Raw genomic sequence first — 13636 nt, forward strand, 5'->3', positions numbered from 1 at the left:
TGTTTCTGTAAAGGTGGAAGGGTTGGATGACACGAGGAGAAACTAACTCAGCTGAAACTTGTGGTCCTCATGTCTTGGGAGCAGAACCTGTTCCTGTGTTTTGATTATTTTTCACAGATATTCTATTACTGCATGTGCTTTTCTATTGTAATGTTTCTCCCTTCCATGTGTAGAAACTGGAAGTGAAAGCTTTCAAAGATTTTTGCATCTCTTGGGTGACACAATTACATTGAAAGGCTGGACAGGCTACAGAGGAGGACTGGACACTAAAAGTAAGAACTCATCTGAAGCAAAGAAATTATGAGGTTGCAGTATAGATGTGTTTGCTTATTGCACACCATGTTATATATAATAGTACAATCCCAAAATTAACTTCCTTATGTGCATGCTAAATGCCCTGCTTCACCAGGGAAAAGTCAGATTAGCTTAAATCACTGCTATGGAATGCAATTGAAGAGAAATATTTATGTGACCTGTAATTTCAAAGTGAACAGATTCATTTTAGATTGGAATTGGAGAAGAATAACCTGCCCTGTTACTTGCTTCATGATAGCAGGGCATCGTGGCTTGAAGAACTGTGTGTGATTTCAGGAGGCCAGGGGAAGGACATAATAGTTTTTAAGTGCGTGAATGTGCAGATTAGGTTGCAAACTTGGGTTTGGACTCATGTAAAATATGCAGCATGAACGTTTATTGGAATGGATCAGAAAAAAGGATGACTACAGAAGATTTGGTAGGAGGACCTGAAATGTCTTTTGATCCTCGGAAGACATGAAGAACATATTCTTACTGAACATGTTGTCTTCCCTTGCAGATGATACAACAGGAACCTCTTCCGTCTATACAGTTTTTCAAGGGCATGAAATTATGTTCCATGTTTCAACCATGCTACCATATTCTAGAGAGAACAAGCAACAGGTACACAGTTCTCTCCCTTTTTTAAAATTTTTTATTATTTTTTAATTTATTAAATCATGAAGTCCAGAACTCTGAAAGAAAATAGGGAATTTCTTGCCTGTTAATACTTCAGAAATGTAAGTCTTAAGAGTTTTGCTATAGTTCTTTTCCTCAATGTTATACCTAATCTTGAAAATTTCATGCTGTGGAAGATAATGCATCATATAATCTCTATTAAGGTGTCTAAAAGACGTTTGCGAAGAAGGCTAGAAGGGATTCTTTGAGAAGTGAATGAGTGTTCTGCTATTCAGATGACACTAGAGTTTTACTGCTGCAATTCTCGTTGCTTCGAAGAATTTAGGAAGTCTGGAAATCAGACTTGCCTGTGAATTGTCAGAATACTCACATGTGACACAATTTGTACACAAGTAGCAATTCGTCTATCTTGAAAGAAATTCCCCTTGTGAGCATGTTAATGGCAAGCTTCATGCGTTTGCTCTAAGGCATTGCTGTTGCCTTCTTGTAGATTGACTAGGTATGTTCTTGGGTACTTGTTCAAATGTGCTGTCATCCATTGCTTGAACCTCCCTATGTACTATCTGATGAAAATAATACTTGATAAGCACATGCATTTACCTATACAACACACATCTGCAATGATTTACCTATAATTACTCACAAATTACTTGTTTCACTGTTGCATATTATGTATTATTATAATATAATATAATTCGATTATATAATTATATCGTCGTTTTTTTTAATTTCCACATCAGTTTTCTCATACTTTTTTGCCTTGGATTGATGGCAAGATCACAGCAGAAGCAAAGGCCAATTAGGATATTTATTATTTTTAAAGAGTAATGCAACATCAGTGTTTTTTTTTCAAGTGGTGAATTTGCGTCTTTGGAATGCTGGGTGTTCCATGCCCAGCATGTGACTATTAATTATGAGTGCTTTGCTAATTTAAAAATATGAAATAGCTGCTCTTTTAGCAGCTGCCTTGTGTATGCTCCATGGCATTGTTAGGGTTGCTTGCTTATTGTTACTTAAGTAATAATTTTATATTGGCTTCAGTCATATTTACCATAATTTTTCTTTGTGCAGTTTAGGAATATTGTTTTACTATTCTTTCACAGAATTGTTAAGGTACTTATTTCTGTCACCTTTCAAGTCATTGTGTCTTTTTTATTTTCTCTCCCCTCCCCACCCTCTTTTTTTTCCAGGTAGAAAGGAAGCGACATATTGGAAATGACATTGTCACTATCGTATTTCAGGAAGGCGAAGAGTCTTCTCCAGCATTCAAGCCATCCATGATTCGCTCTCATTTTACACGTATCTTTTTTTCTTACATTTTTAATGCTTTTCTTTTTTTTAAAAAAAAAAAATCAATATTACTTAGAATTCTATCCTAGGACCCTCCTGCATGCTGTTTATGGAAGTGAAAACTATTTTAGGAAGACAGTTGCATTCTTGCATTCTTTACTTTCAGCTGCTTGACTAGAGGTCTTTAAGTCTGTCTCATAAAACAACTTTTATATTGAACCACTTAGAAGATAAGGTCAAAGGAAGACTGTGATTTTTAAGTCATATTTGTATTGAAGGCCTTTATTTGGATCACTTCACAAATTAAATTTCATACATTTTCATAAAATACAAATCCATACAATTATTTCTGTTAGTGATGTGAATTAATTTGGCTTTGGCTACTAAATACTGCCTTTTCATGTTTAGATGCTGTTTATTTTAAGTATTCATATATTTTGGATTGGTGTGTCTCCAGTCTTTCAGACCATAGACCACACGTTCTTTTGATTATTTTGCAGCCTGTGTTTTTCAAACTTTTGACTGAAAAATCTTGGAGACAATATGACTCCTAAATCTAGCTGCCAGTTATGTGGGATTAGCATAGACTAGTGTTTCATGGCATCTCTAATCTGGCATCTCTTAGGCTACATGGAATAGAATGAAGAAAAGTGGATGGAAAGAAAAAAAATGGATGGAAAGAAGAAAACTGTTATTTCTATGCATGCTGTGTTGCTGAGTTTTTAAAAATTATGGCAAAGCTTAACAATTTCTAAACATAATTCTCAGAGTGACTAACTGTTAGAACTTTCCTACTAGTTTTGGCCATGGCTGGTCTTACTATGCTCTTAATATTTATCTCTCTCACTCTAAGTGGAAGAAGTGACTGGAACCAGAAGAATTCCACAGTTTAAAAGCAAAAAACCCAAACCACTTAAGATATCAAAGGAACCTAAATATTCTTAATAAGAAATAATTAGCGAGTTGTTTTACCTTTGTGGCAGTGGGGGCATGGACTCCAAATGTGGTACAAATGAAATCAAGTTTATTGAATGAAAGTACAGGTTATGTACCCTTGTCTGCCCCTTTAACGGCTATCCCAATAAAATTCCTCTACTGAAGTTTCCATGACTACAGAGATAAAGAGCAACGACTAATGCTAGAGATGTACCCCTTATCTTCTTATTTCTCTTTGTTACGAGCCCCCACATTCCCACAAGCACTGCTAATGATTCCAAGGTCTTTTAAGCTTGTTAGCAAACTTTGGAACAGTGACTGCTTGCTCTGCATTTGCTGCTGATATCGTAGGCATGCCAAGGCATCGGCTCCCTGCATTGGCGCATGCACGACAAAGGAATCTTCTATGCTCGTGCTAATTCAGGGGCACAGTCTCCTCTCATCGAGCTCAAACCCATACATGCTTTCTCCCATATCTCCCCCTTTTCTGTTTATAATTATTGCAGTCTTTAAAGAACTATCAATTGTTTGTTGTATAACTGAAATCCATACATGCTTTCTCCCATGTACCTTTTCATCAGTGTCAGCATTAGTAATAAAGGAATAAATCTTCCCTTGTTGCTGTTAGGTGGACTTGTTATGATGCAATTGATACACCCTAGTCTTTTCAATTTTTGACAAACAGTTTGAGGTTAAATTGTACTGAGTGTCCTAATAAGTTGGAGGGGCAGATGTGCCCTAAATCCATGGGGACATGTTATCGTGTAGGTAATTTTAAGTAAATCACAGCTGTTCAATGGAGTTATGTCACCTACCTGTTGTTTTCATTTGATAGTAGCCTCCTGCAGGAATAAAAAGTGCTTGAAAGAATACATGTGAGCTTCACTCGTACTGGATTAACATCCTTAACTGCATCGCAGATATATTTGCCTTGGTGAGATACAATAAGCAGAATGATAGTTATAGGTAGGTGCTGATTGTAACAAATAATTTCACACTGAATTTCTCATGGTTCAGAGATAATGGAAAACATTTTGGTTGTCCGCCTGTCCGTGTGCCGTGAATATAAATGAACTTACAAAACTGAAGAGCACTGTGGACCTGGATGCAGATAGCTTTAAATTGTCTATGAATAAGTTGCATGTTTCTAACCATCAGAAAAATTAAATTCTGAAACAGAGCAAAACAAAAGTACTTTTTATATGAAATGTAACAAAAAGATGGAAGATCATTTGCACTTGGGACACAACAACCCCATGCAATGCTACAAGCTTGGGGAAGAGAGGACATTGTTATTCAGAAAGAATAAAATAATTCACATGTGTCGTGAATGCGTAGGTATGGTGGAACTATTGAGGGACATATTTTGTAGGTGAAGAACCATTCTTTTACAGCTATTTTGAAAACGACTAGATTTTGCTAGTGGCAGTAAAAGCATTGTGCTACGAGTAGAACTACAAAGTTCTGTTGGAATTGTCAGTGTCCCAGTGTTGGTTTGCGTAAAGGAAGCAGAATTTTGCTTTAGTGAGTAATTCCCAAATGAATGTTTTTTGCTAGACCCATTGGAGCTGTTACCTAAGACATACCCAGGTAATAGTTTCCATTTCTTTCTTCTGTTTCAAATAGCGTCTATAAAAACAGTGGGTTTTGAATGCAACTTTCAATGCAGATAAAGATTTGTTCTTTCAATAGGCTGAAAATATTTTCAGAAGAAAGTGTTCCTCTCTTTGGGCCTCCCCTTCCATCCCCACCTGTGTTTACAAATCACCAGGAATTCAGGGATTTTGTGTTAGTGAAATGTAAGTCAGTTTTTATTTTGCTAGAAACACTTTTTAAAGGACTTTAATACATTGAAATACATGATGCTTAAAATGTAAACACATTTGTTGTGTATGCTGCTATTCTGGATAGAATTTGGGGATTTTTTTTTTACATCTGTAGTTTAGGTGGGATGTCAGTTCCATCAAGCTGTTCCAATCAGATTAACAAAAAGTTACTTTCTATGCAATTATGCTTCTTGGGCTGCTAGATGGAAACTGACTTTTAAATTTACAGAATGTGTAGACATATTTAGCTTTGCACTTTCTTAAAGGACTTGGAGATCTGAAGGAATTTATAATGCTGTTTTATATTTAGTAATAGAAGGAGTTAGGTCAGAAGCAGTTTTCATTGACCCTTACTTGCCCTTCTAAATCAGCAACAAATTTTTGAGAACTGATGCTGATGATTACAATTAGATGCTTACCTGACAGAAACTTAACTAGTAACTCATTTTGCATATTTAAATTGGTTTAGAACTTAAATTCATTAGCAGGTTGTCTTTATTTTTTTATTAGTTAGGATGTTATTGGGAAGCCTTTTAGAATCCTCCTATTACTGATTTTATTCTTTTAAGATTAGGGGATTGTTACTCACAACAAAAAAAGTGAAAAAAAAGGCATCTCTCGGTTACTAAGGGGAAAACGTAGAGAGGTAGACTACACTTAGTGGAAGTTGTCAGAGTTCATTTAGGTAACGCATCTTCTTTTCCATAATATTTTAGTAATAAATGGGGAAAAAGCCACCTTGGAAACCCCAACATTTTCTCAGAAACGTCAACGCACTCTAGATATGCTGATCCGCTCTTTATACCAAGACCTGATGCCCGATCTACACAAGGTAAATGTAAGTCAGAAGTCTCTGCATCCCTCATATGTGCTTTCCTGTTCTTACTAGTAGGTTGCATGTTAAAAGACTTTGATCCTAATGAACACTGAATTGCTTTCACGAGGCTAAATGCTAGCTATCATATAAATTGTTTTAGTTAGATGAAAGTCAAAAGACAATCCTTTTAGGATAGGACTCTTCATGCATTTGTTTAAACAAAGTGTGAGGAGAAGCAAAACAATGTCGTACTTTGGTAATCTTACCTGCAGCAAGTGACTAGGAAATTTAGGCTCTGCAAATACAAGTGTTAATCTGTCACTATAAAAACTATACTTGCACATTCCATTATGTGTAAATTTGGATCAGTTTTCCCTTGGGTATCACTGCGATAACTTCATTTTAGATGATGAAGACTTATTCTTAAGGTGCTTCTTAACTAACTAAAAAGAAGATCAATACTTCTAAATTTAGCTAGGTGTTATTTTTTTTTCCTATTGTTGATTTCTCTTAGCTAAATAGATCTGCTTGAACTTTTTTGTCCGTATATTCATGTCTGTGGTCTTTGTTATGATTGTATAGAACATGACAGTGATAAATTATGACAACTTGGAAAGTTAAACACTCAAGGATTTGAAGAGTCGCAATTTCTGTTCTCTGAGAAGCTACACAGATTCATCACTACAGAAAAATTCCCCCAGAAAGACAGAAAATTTAAATGTTATCACTTTAACTCAGATTAAAAGATTATGAAAACTTTTGGTTCAGTTTAGAAAGGAAGCATTTCTGTTTTAGAATATGCTTAATAGAAGGTCCTTCAGTGACGTGTTACCAGAGTCCCCAAAATCAACACGGAAAAAAGAAGAAGCTCGGCAAGCAGAGTTTGTCCGACTTGGTCAGGTAGGATCAATCTGGGAGGTATGCACCTATGCTTACAAAGACTGTCACCGCTTTTGTTAGAATTTGATTAGCTTGCAGAGTTATGTCAGGCCTTAATGCAGTTCTCTGTGGTCAGAAGTAGTTTTGTAAGCTACGTTAAGGTAAAATATGAATAGAAGTATTTAACACCTTAGGTACACGAGACAATTACAAATATTTTTAAAATACATAAGCTAAAGGAAGGTTGGAAAAATCACACCTTAGGATCAAATCTGTAAGGTCTTTCCCTCTTTTGTGCAGCCGTTGCTTTCTGCCTCCAAGCAGAGGAGTGCTGTGTCTTTTTCTGTGCTTTGGTGGAACATAATCTTTCTTGTATTTCCTCGATGTGTTTTAATCAGATTGACTTTCTTAGTAATTATTTACCCTACTTCAGCTAGGAAGAAGTTTCAACAGTCTTTCTGCTACGTCAGAGGTTGCTATGCATCTCTGAATGTACCAGATTCTGACTCCAATATTCTCTGGGCTTATTGACATTTTGATGCAGTGAGGAATAAAACTTCCTGATTTAGGTAGTCTGGTTTGATCTGACATTCATTGCAGCAGAAAAAAAGACAGTGTCTATGCTCATCAGTTCCCCTGTTCTTTCTCGCTTTTCTCACTTGATCCTGGACTGGTGACATGGTCCTGCTGCTTAAATTGGGAGTATCTCTTTTCTGAGTGGATTTAACTCAGGCAGAAGGAAATGCAACAGGAAGCCAAATCAGAAATAAAATAAAACCAAGCGAACCAAACCCCCACATCACTACAAAAGCCAAGCCTCCCGTTTTTCTTATCTCGGTTAGTAAGCTGAAGAGTGGAAGAGTCTGAGAAGTTGCAGTTCAGGTAGAGAATGGAGAGCCAGGTGGTTGAGAGCTGATGCAAAAGAACCTCAGGGCTGTTAAAGCTTGTATTGGTAACCTGCAAAGTCTGTGCTTTGCCCACAGTTTCCCCAGCCACCTTGGGGAAAAGGAAAAGTGAATGTGTTTGTAATATTCAGACAGAAGCAAGCAATGATTTATTCCCCAAGGTTAATAATTATTTTTCAGAAGTTAAAGAAAACCTTGAGTATTGAAAGTATTGAAACCTGTAAGTTTGATTCCCTCCGCCTCCCCCAAGTTAAATGCTGATAAGGTACTCATGTAACAAATCTGGTTGGGACCTATTTCTTGAACAAGACTTCCATCCGTGGCGTGGTCTTTGTCAAAGGGAAACCTACTATGTGGGTTAAAAATTCATAGATATCTGTTTGTTTATGTTTTTCTTGGAGATTCTTTTCACAATTAAATCTTTTCCTTCCCTAAAAAAACTTGCCCCAAAATTACAAACTGTAGGTGTGAACACACTTCAATATGCCTTCCAGCTAGGTCTTAATCATTCTTGCCAAACTCTATGAATCTGTCTGTCCCTTAATTCTAGGCTGTTGAATGTTTAGACAGTAAGCAAAATTCAGCGACAGCTGGTGCAGCAGTATATTTAAATAATTTATTTATTTTCAAGGTGATCTCTGCTGACTGGTAGGATGAAATTAAAATGTTAATGCAAATGTGCAAATAGTGCATGCAGCTGATAAATGCCACTTCACAAAGCCTGTGTGTTTTAGTAGGTAAACTTTAGGACAGTAAAATTGGTTTAGGTAATTTCCAAACTTCGCAGTAAAGAAAGCTGTGACAGTTCCTTGTGTCACTACTTTATAGGAACACTGTTGTAAAGGTTAACAATGAAGGTATATAGTTGAAGAATTTGTGATACTGTGACCCTGTGTCCTTTGCATCCCTGGCAATGTATATATGTAGTTTGACGTGGTGGTTTATTATAAAGTTTTGCAAGTAAAAGGCCAGGTGGTAGAATTGATAAAAGGATGCTTCATCCAGCTAGCTTATATGATGAATTGGACTGGATGATCTCCAGAGGTTCCTTCCAACCCCTACCATTCTGTGATTCTGTCTGTAGATGACTAGCTTGTATGATTTGAGGTGGAGGCTTTTCTGTGTTACTATGTTTGATGCTTCTTTTCTGTTTTGCAGTTTCCATTTAAAAAACAAATAAACGAAAGAAACAACCAATCCAAAAAAGCCAACCAGCCCCCAGCCAACATGTGTTTTGGCTGAGAAGATATCTAGCAGTCCTCTAGTCATGTGGACTTTGTTCAAAATGTACAGAATTCCACTTCTTTCCTAATTACTTAATTAGGATAGGAATTCCAAAATGGAGTTACTTTGCAGTCCTGCGTTGTTCTTTCTTTATAGTCTTTAGCGTGGGTATTGCTGACAAAAACTCAATTTAAATGAAATGTCTGTTTGCGTTAGGCACTGAAATTGAAAACCGCTGTGAAAGGGGATGCCACAGCTAACTTGGCAACCACAAGCTTTTGTAGAAAGGAGGTGAGTGAGCCGGTCTGTCCAGGAGAATTATGGAAAAATTAAATGCTGTTGAATATGGCATTGCATGTAAGCTCTGCATACTGTTTATTTGCTTTTGTAATTAGATGCTGTAGCAGCAAAGATAAAATGTATTGTGTTGAGTGATTCTGCAGCCAATATCATATTAATAAATGATGAGCCTGGAGGTAGAAGCACTTCTTAAGTTAAAGCAAGTATGGATATTTTGATATCTGAGAATATTTGATGAAAATGCCACTTTCTAAATGCAGTCATCTTCAACCTCTGCATCAAGTTTAAAACAAAGTTTGGTTGTGTTTTTATTTCATGTAGTAGCATATTTTGTTCAAGGGCATTAGGAGGTGAGAGATGCAAATCACATTATTCTGCATGCATCTTCCATACAGAAGCTTCAGAAGTGCTTCTAGAAATTCAGAGACTACAGCTAACATTTACGTTGGGGGAGGAGGGGCAGACTGGGAGGTAAGTATTGAGAAGACATGATGAAAGAACAATTTGTAAGGAAGGGAGTTTTAACTGGACCATATGCTGATGACTAGATATCAGAAACAGAGCCATAACATTTAAGGAAGTAGCATATGCATGGAGATACATATGTTTTAAGTCTATAGGGTTTTTTTTTAAATAAAATGCTTATCTAATATTTCCAGGTTGGCACTGAGTGTCGGCTGCATATGTTTTAATTCAAGTGTTTCAGGAATGTGTCTTACACTTATTAATCTCTAATTAATACAGAGAGTATAACCTCTTCAAGAAAATGAACTAAATCTTGATATTTCAAATTTGAAAAATATATACTGTTTGGAAATATATCCTACCAAAAATATTTACATTTTATTACTTGCCATTGTCTATCACATTCTGTGTCTGTATGATCTGTATTTCTTAGTGTACTTAATATTTATCCCTTATGTTACTTCATAGCCTTGGGAATCTCAGTCTTTCTGCAGTAATTTTCCTCATGAGGTTGTCTGTGCAGATTCTTGGGGCCAGTCCTTGCTGGTTTCTACAGATGCTGGCATCTTGTTAATAGATGGTTAGTAAATGATCTAGTGTTTTTGTGTCAATTTTTATATATCTGACCATTTTCTTGAAAATGTATGTTCATAAGCTTTGTTCAGGTGTTGGTAGGCCTTCTCTTATGGGGTTAGTTACCAATCCCAAGTGAGTTTATTACATTTATGTAACCTAGTTGCAAAAATTCTCTCTGCGACAGAATCAAGCCTTATCGGGAAGCCAGAGTTAGTTCCGATTTCTGAATATTTTGTTATTTCAGATGTTGTTTTATTGACTATCTGAAAAGACTTATGAGGTCACATCCAAGCTCCATCAAGGAGTGTTTAAATGCCTTGTCTGGATTTCTTACCCCTTGGTTATAGTGAAGCCAGAGACTTATGTGACAGTGAAAGCCTGCTTCTTCCATAGCAATGCTAGTGCTAGTTTGACCCATTATCTCCTGTGTGCCACATAAGCCATCAAGACTGAGGGAATGAAGTTAGTTCTCGGTGATAATTCTCAAACTTTCTGAAGGAAGGTCCCTCTTAGGCTTTGGTTGTATAATCTGATCCATGGCAATGATAAAACTCTCTTATGAGGAAGTATTGGCTGTGATGCTCTGGTATATAGAGCAGCTTTGTGCACATTTTTGCATTTTCTGAAGGAGAAACTTGAGTACTTTATGACAAGAAAGAAATAGGTCAAAACCAGTGAATAGCAGATTTCTGCAGGATTTTTAATAAATATATGTGTTTCTTTTTTAGATGGTCAGTCATCAGTGCAAGTATTTGATAAAACTCTCCAAATAAAGCAGATGCATGTGTTGGAAGCTCTGGATCTTTTGATTGCCCGAACAGACAAAGGTAGGGGAAGTCCCTGTTCTCTGATTCTCATGTGAATGTGGATGGTGTTGGGTAGGTACGTATCATGAAGCAATCATGTCTAGCAGTGGCAATTATACTAGAAGCCTCATTGAGAATTAAGGGAGCACATATAGCAACTGCTGTTATTTTCTAAAAGGCGGATGTGGGAGGTGGACAGGGGAGAAACCCCCAAGTGCTTATTCATGCTTCCTTCAAGGCAAGCCTGAAACTGGTCATGTGGTTTTCCTCAGCCACTGTTGGAACTCAACAGTTGTTGGAAACCTCCTAGACTGGATTAGATGTTTGTTCAGTTGTGAAAAAATGTGGAGGAAATTATGTACACAGGCACTGTTTCACCAAATATGTTTTATTGGTATTTATTCTGTTAATTGACAACCCATCCTAGTGCTATGGAATGTATTTTATTGAAGGTTCAGGTATAAAAGAACTTAAATGTTGTTTGGACTGACAAGGTTTCCTTTTTACCCTCATTTGGAATCATTAAATGTGCATAAAATGTGCACTTTTTCAATGAGGTACTTTTTACCCAATAGTCTGTGATTAAATTTCACTAAGTGAACATACACAAAGCAAGAACAGGATCTCAGGATCTTTAAGTGTAGCAGAGATAAAAGAATTATACATATGATTGTTACATTGTTTTTTAAAACATTATACTGAGTCTGTTTACTCAGTATTGGCTGAAGTTATATTTACCCAAACTTAGGGTAAAACATAGTACCTTTGGTGTCACTAGGGGTTGCCCAGTTTGGCTGCAGCTGATGAAATTCACCCCAGGAACCTAACAGAACTTGCTCAAACTGAGAGCCATTTATAGTTCTGAGGGATGAGTGACATTTCTGAAGATCTGAAAAGAGTAGTTATATCTGAAGCTTTCTTTATGAAGCTTCTGGAAAAAGATTATACATTTAATTGTCAAAACGTTGTACTCTTTGTTTGAACCTGAAGAGAAAGATGTAAGCAGGCATTTTTCACAGTAACAGAACAAGATATTACTGGCATCAGTTCCTGACACTTCAAATATAGTCTGATAAAGTCTTACTTGTGTAAAAAATTGCAGAGATTTTTTTAACTCTTGATATGAATGCTTTCTGAAGGATTTGGTAAAAAATTCTTACATACTTGCTAGAATTCTAGCCTCCTATTTTGTATTTATGTATCATATTGAAATTGAGATCTGGAATGGAAGAAAAATCATATTTGCCTTTCATTTTCAGACTACACCTCAGCAGCAAAAATGAGAAAAACAATAAGATGGGCAAAAGCCTGCTCAAACAGGGCTCGTGATCTGCATGAGAAGACTTTGTGGGTTTTTAGAATAAAAAATTACATACTACAAGATTAACTTTTTAAGCTTAATTATCAACAAGAGCTTATTCATGTCAGCATTCAAAGAGAAAGCGTTGAAGAACGCACCAATACAGCAGATATGAATGACAGCACCACAAATTGCTTTTGCAGCAATAGCCTCTGTTCTAATGCAGGCATGGTTAAATCTAACACTACAGTGTTATTGTTTGGCACATCTGCTGGTTAAATTTGTCCTAGTAATGAGAGGCAAGGCACAGAAATGGATCTGTTTTGTCCTCCAAACACACAATTTTTCGTTCTAGCTTCATTTTTTTGAAATGCCTAGACAAGAGTGTGAGGGGAGATGAGGAAGAGCTGTTTCGCTTGGAAGAGTCAAGTCTGTAGGAGGTAAAGAAAAACTGAAAAAGCTCAGGTGATTGTCACTTTTATACACAGCCACAGATAAACCAAACTTTCCAGTGGAACACCTGCAAAAGAATTAGTATTGTGAAAGAGGAGCACACACCAGTCAAAGAGCCGGAACTATTTTAAACAAGGAAAGGTGAAGACCTATGTCTGCTGAAAGGCAGGCTTACTGTTTACCTGTGGGGTGCACATCTCATGGCCTATGGGGATTTAAACCACAATTCCTTTTTAAAAGCACGTGAAGCCAATTTCAGTGAAGGCGGTGGCCTACACTGCCTTTGTAGTGGAAGGGAAACTCAGCTACTGGACTGAAGGAGTTGGTTACTGGAATTGTGAAGCCTAGAGAGTTCATAAGCAGTCTTGGTATGACATTGTGGCTCATCCCCAGAGAAGAAACAGTGTGCTTTGTTTATCTTTGCTTTGTTTGTTAGATGCTGCTTCCCTTTGAAAGTATTAATTTCAAACTGCCACCATCTTTTTTTAATTTCTTGTTTCCTGTCTGTCTTCATCCTTCAGGGAAAGACTCTCGTCTCCTTGTCTTCAGACTCAGTGCTCTCCAAAAAGATATAGAAACAAAGCAAATAATAAGAAGCAAATACGACTGCAGAGAAAATAAACTGGAAAGAACAAAAGGTGATTTCATTATCCTGTGTTAACAACATCCACTGTGGTATGATGCCTGTAGTTACCTGGGGCTTATTAGCTCCCTTGAGGCAGTTGTAGGTGTTCACCTTTAGTTTTTCTCTGGACAGTCAATTCAAACTTGTTAAGTTTGTATGTGAAAATAAGTCTGGTATAGTCCAGCATGACATTTTAGAACTTTGTAGAAATACCATGTTGTGACAATCACTGCTGATAAAAAGCTCTAGAGAAAAATGGTTATGTTGCTTTCAGAGTTAAGAAGTATGAGATGAATTATGC

The 13636-nt window shown here is 36.7% G+C and overlaps 1 protein-coding gene across 10 annotated transcripts in view; it reads left to right on the top strand.

The window, feature by feature from the left end:
* GARNL3 (GTPase activating Rap/RanGAP domain like 3) overlaps positions 1–13636 on the top strand; it is a 44007-nt gene that overhangs the window by 15714 nt on the left and 14657 nt on the right. For 7 of the 10 annotated variants that reach the window (XR_008453009.1, XR_008453008.1, XM_054084354.1 and 4 more), the window contains 11 exons: positions 174–272; positions 815–918; positions 2124–2232; positions 4080–4125; positions 4852–4958; positions 5702–5823; positions 6598–6702; positions 9027–9101; positions 10044–10155; positions 10880–10978; positions 13232–13348. Coding sequence is in view for 8 of the 10 variants with exons in the window: in XM_054084354.1 (XP_053940329.1) it covers positions 174–272; positions 815–918; positions 2124–2232; positions 4080–4125; positions 4852–4958; positions 5702–5823; positions 6598–6702; positions 9027–9101; positions 10044–10155; positions 10880–10978; positions 13232–13348 (1095 nt within the window). In the remaining 2 variants the exon portion in view is untranslated. The remainder of the gene's footprint in view (positions 1–173; positions 273–814; positions 919–2123; positions 2233–4079; positions 4126–4851; positions 4959–5701; positions 5824–6597; positions 6703–9026; positions 9102–10043; positions 10156–10879; positions 10979–13231; positions 13349–13636) is intronic. The other 3 variants (XM_054084353.1, XM_054084358.1, XM_054084360.1) reach the window with 1 other exon arrangement.

This window comes from Cuculus canorus, chromosome 19, assembly GCF_017976375.1.
Source record: "Cuculus canorus isolate bCucCan1 chromosome 19, bCucCan1.pri, whole genome shotgun sequence".
NCBI lineage: Eukaryota > Metazoa > Chordata > Aves > Cuculiformes > Cuculidae > Cuculus > Cuculus canorus.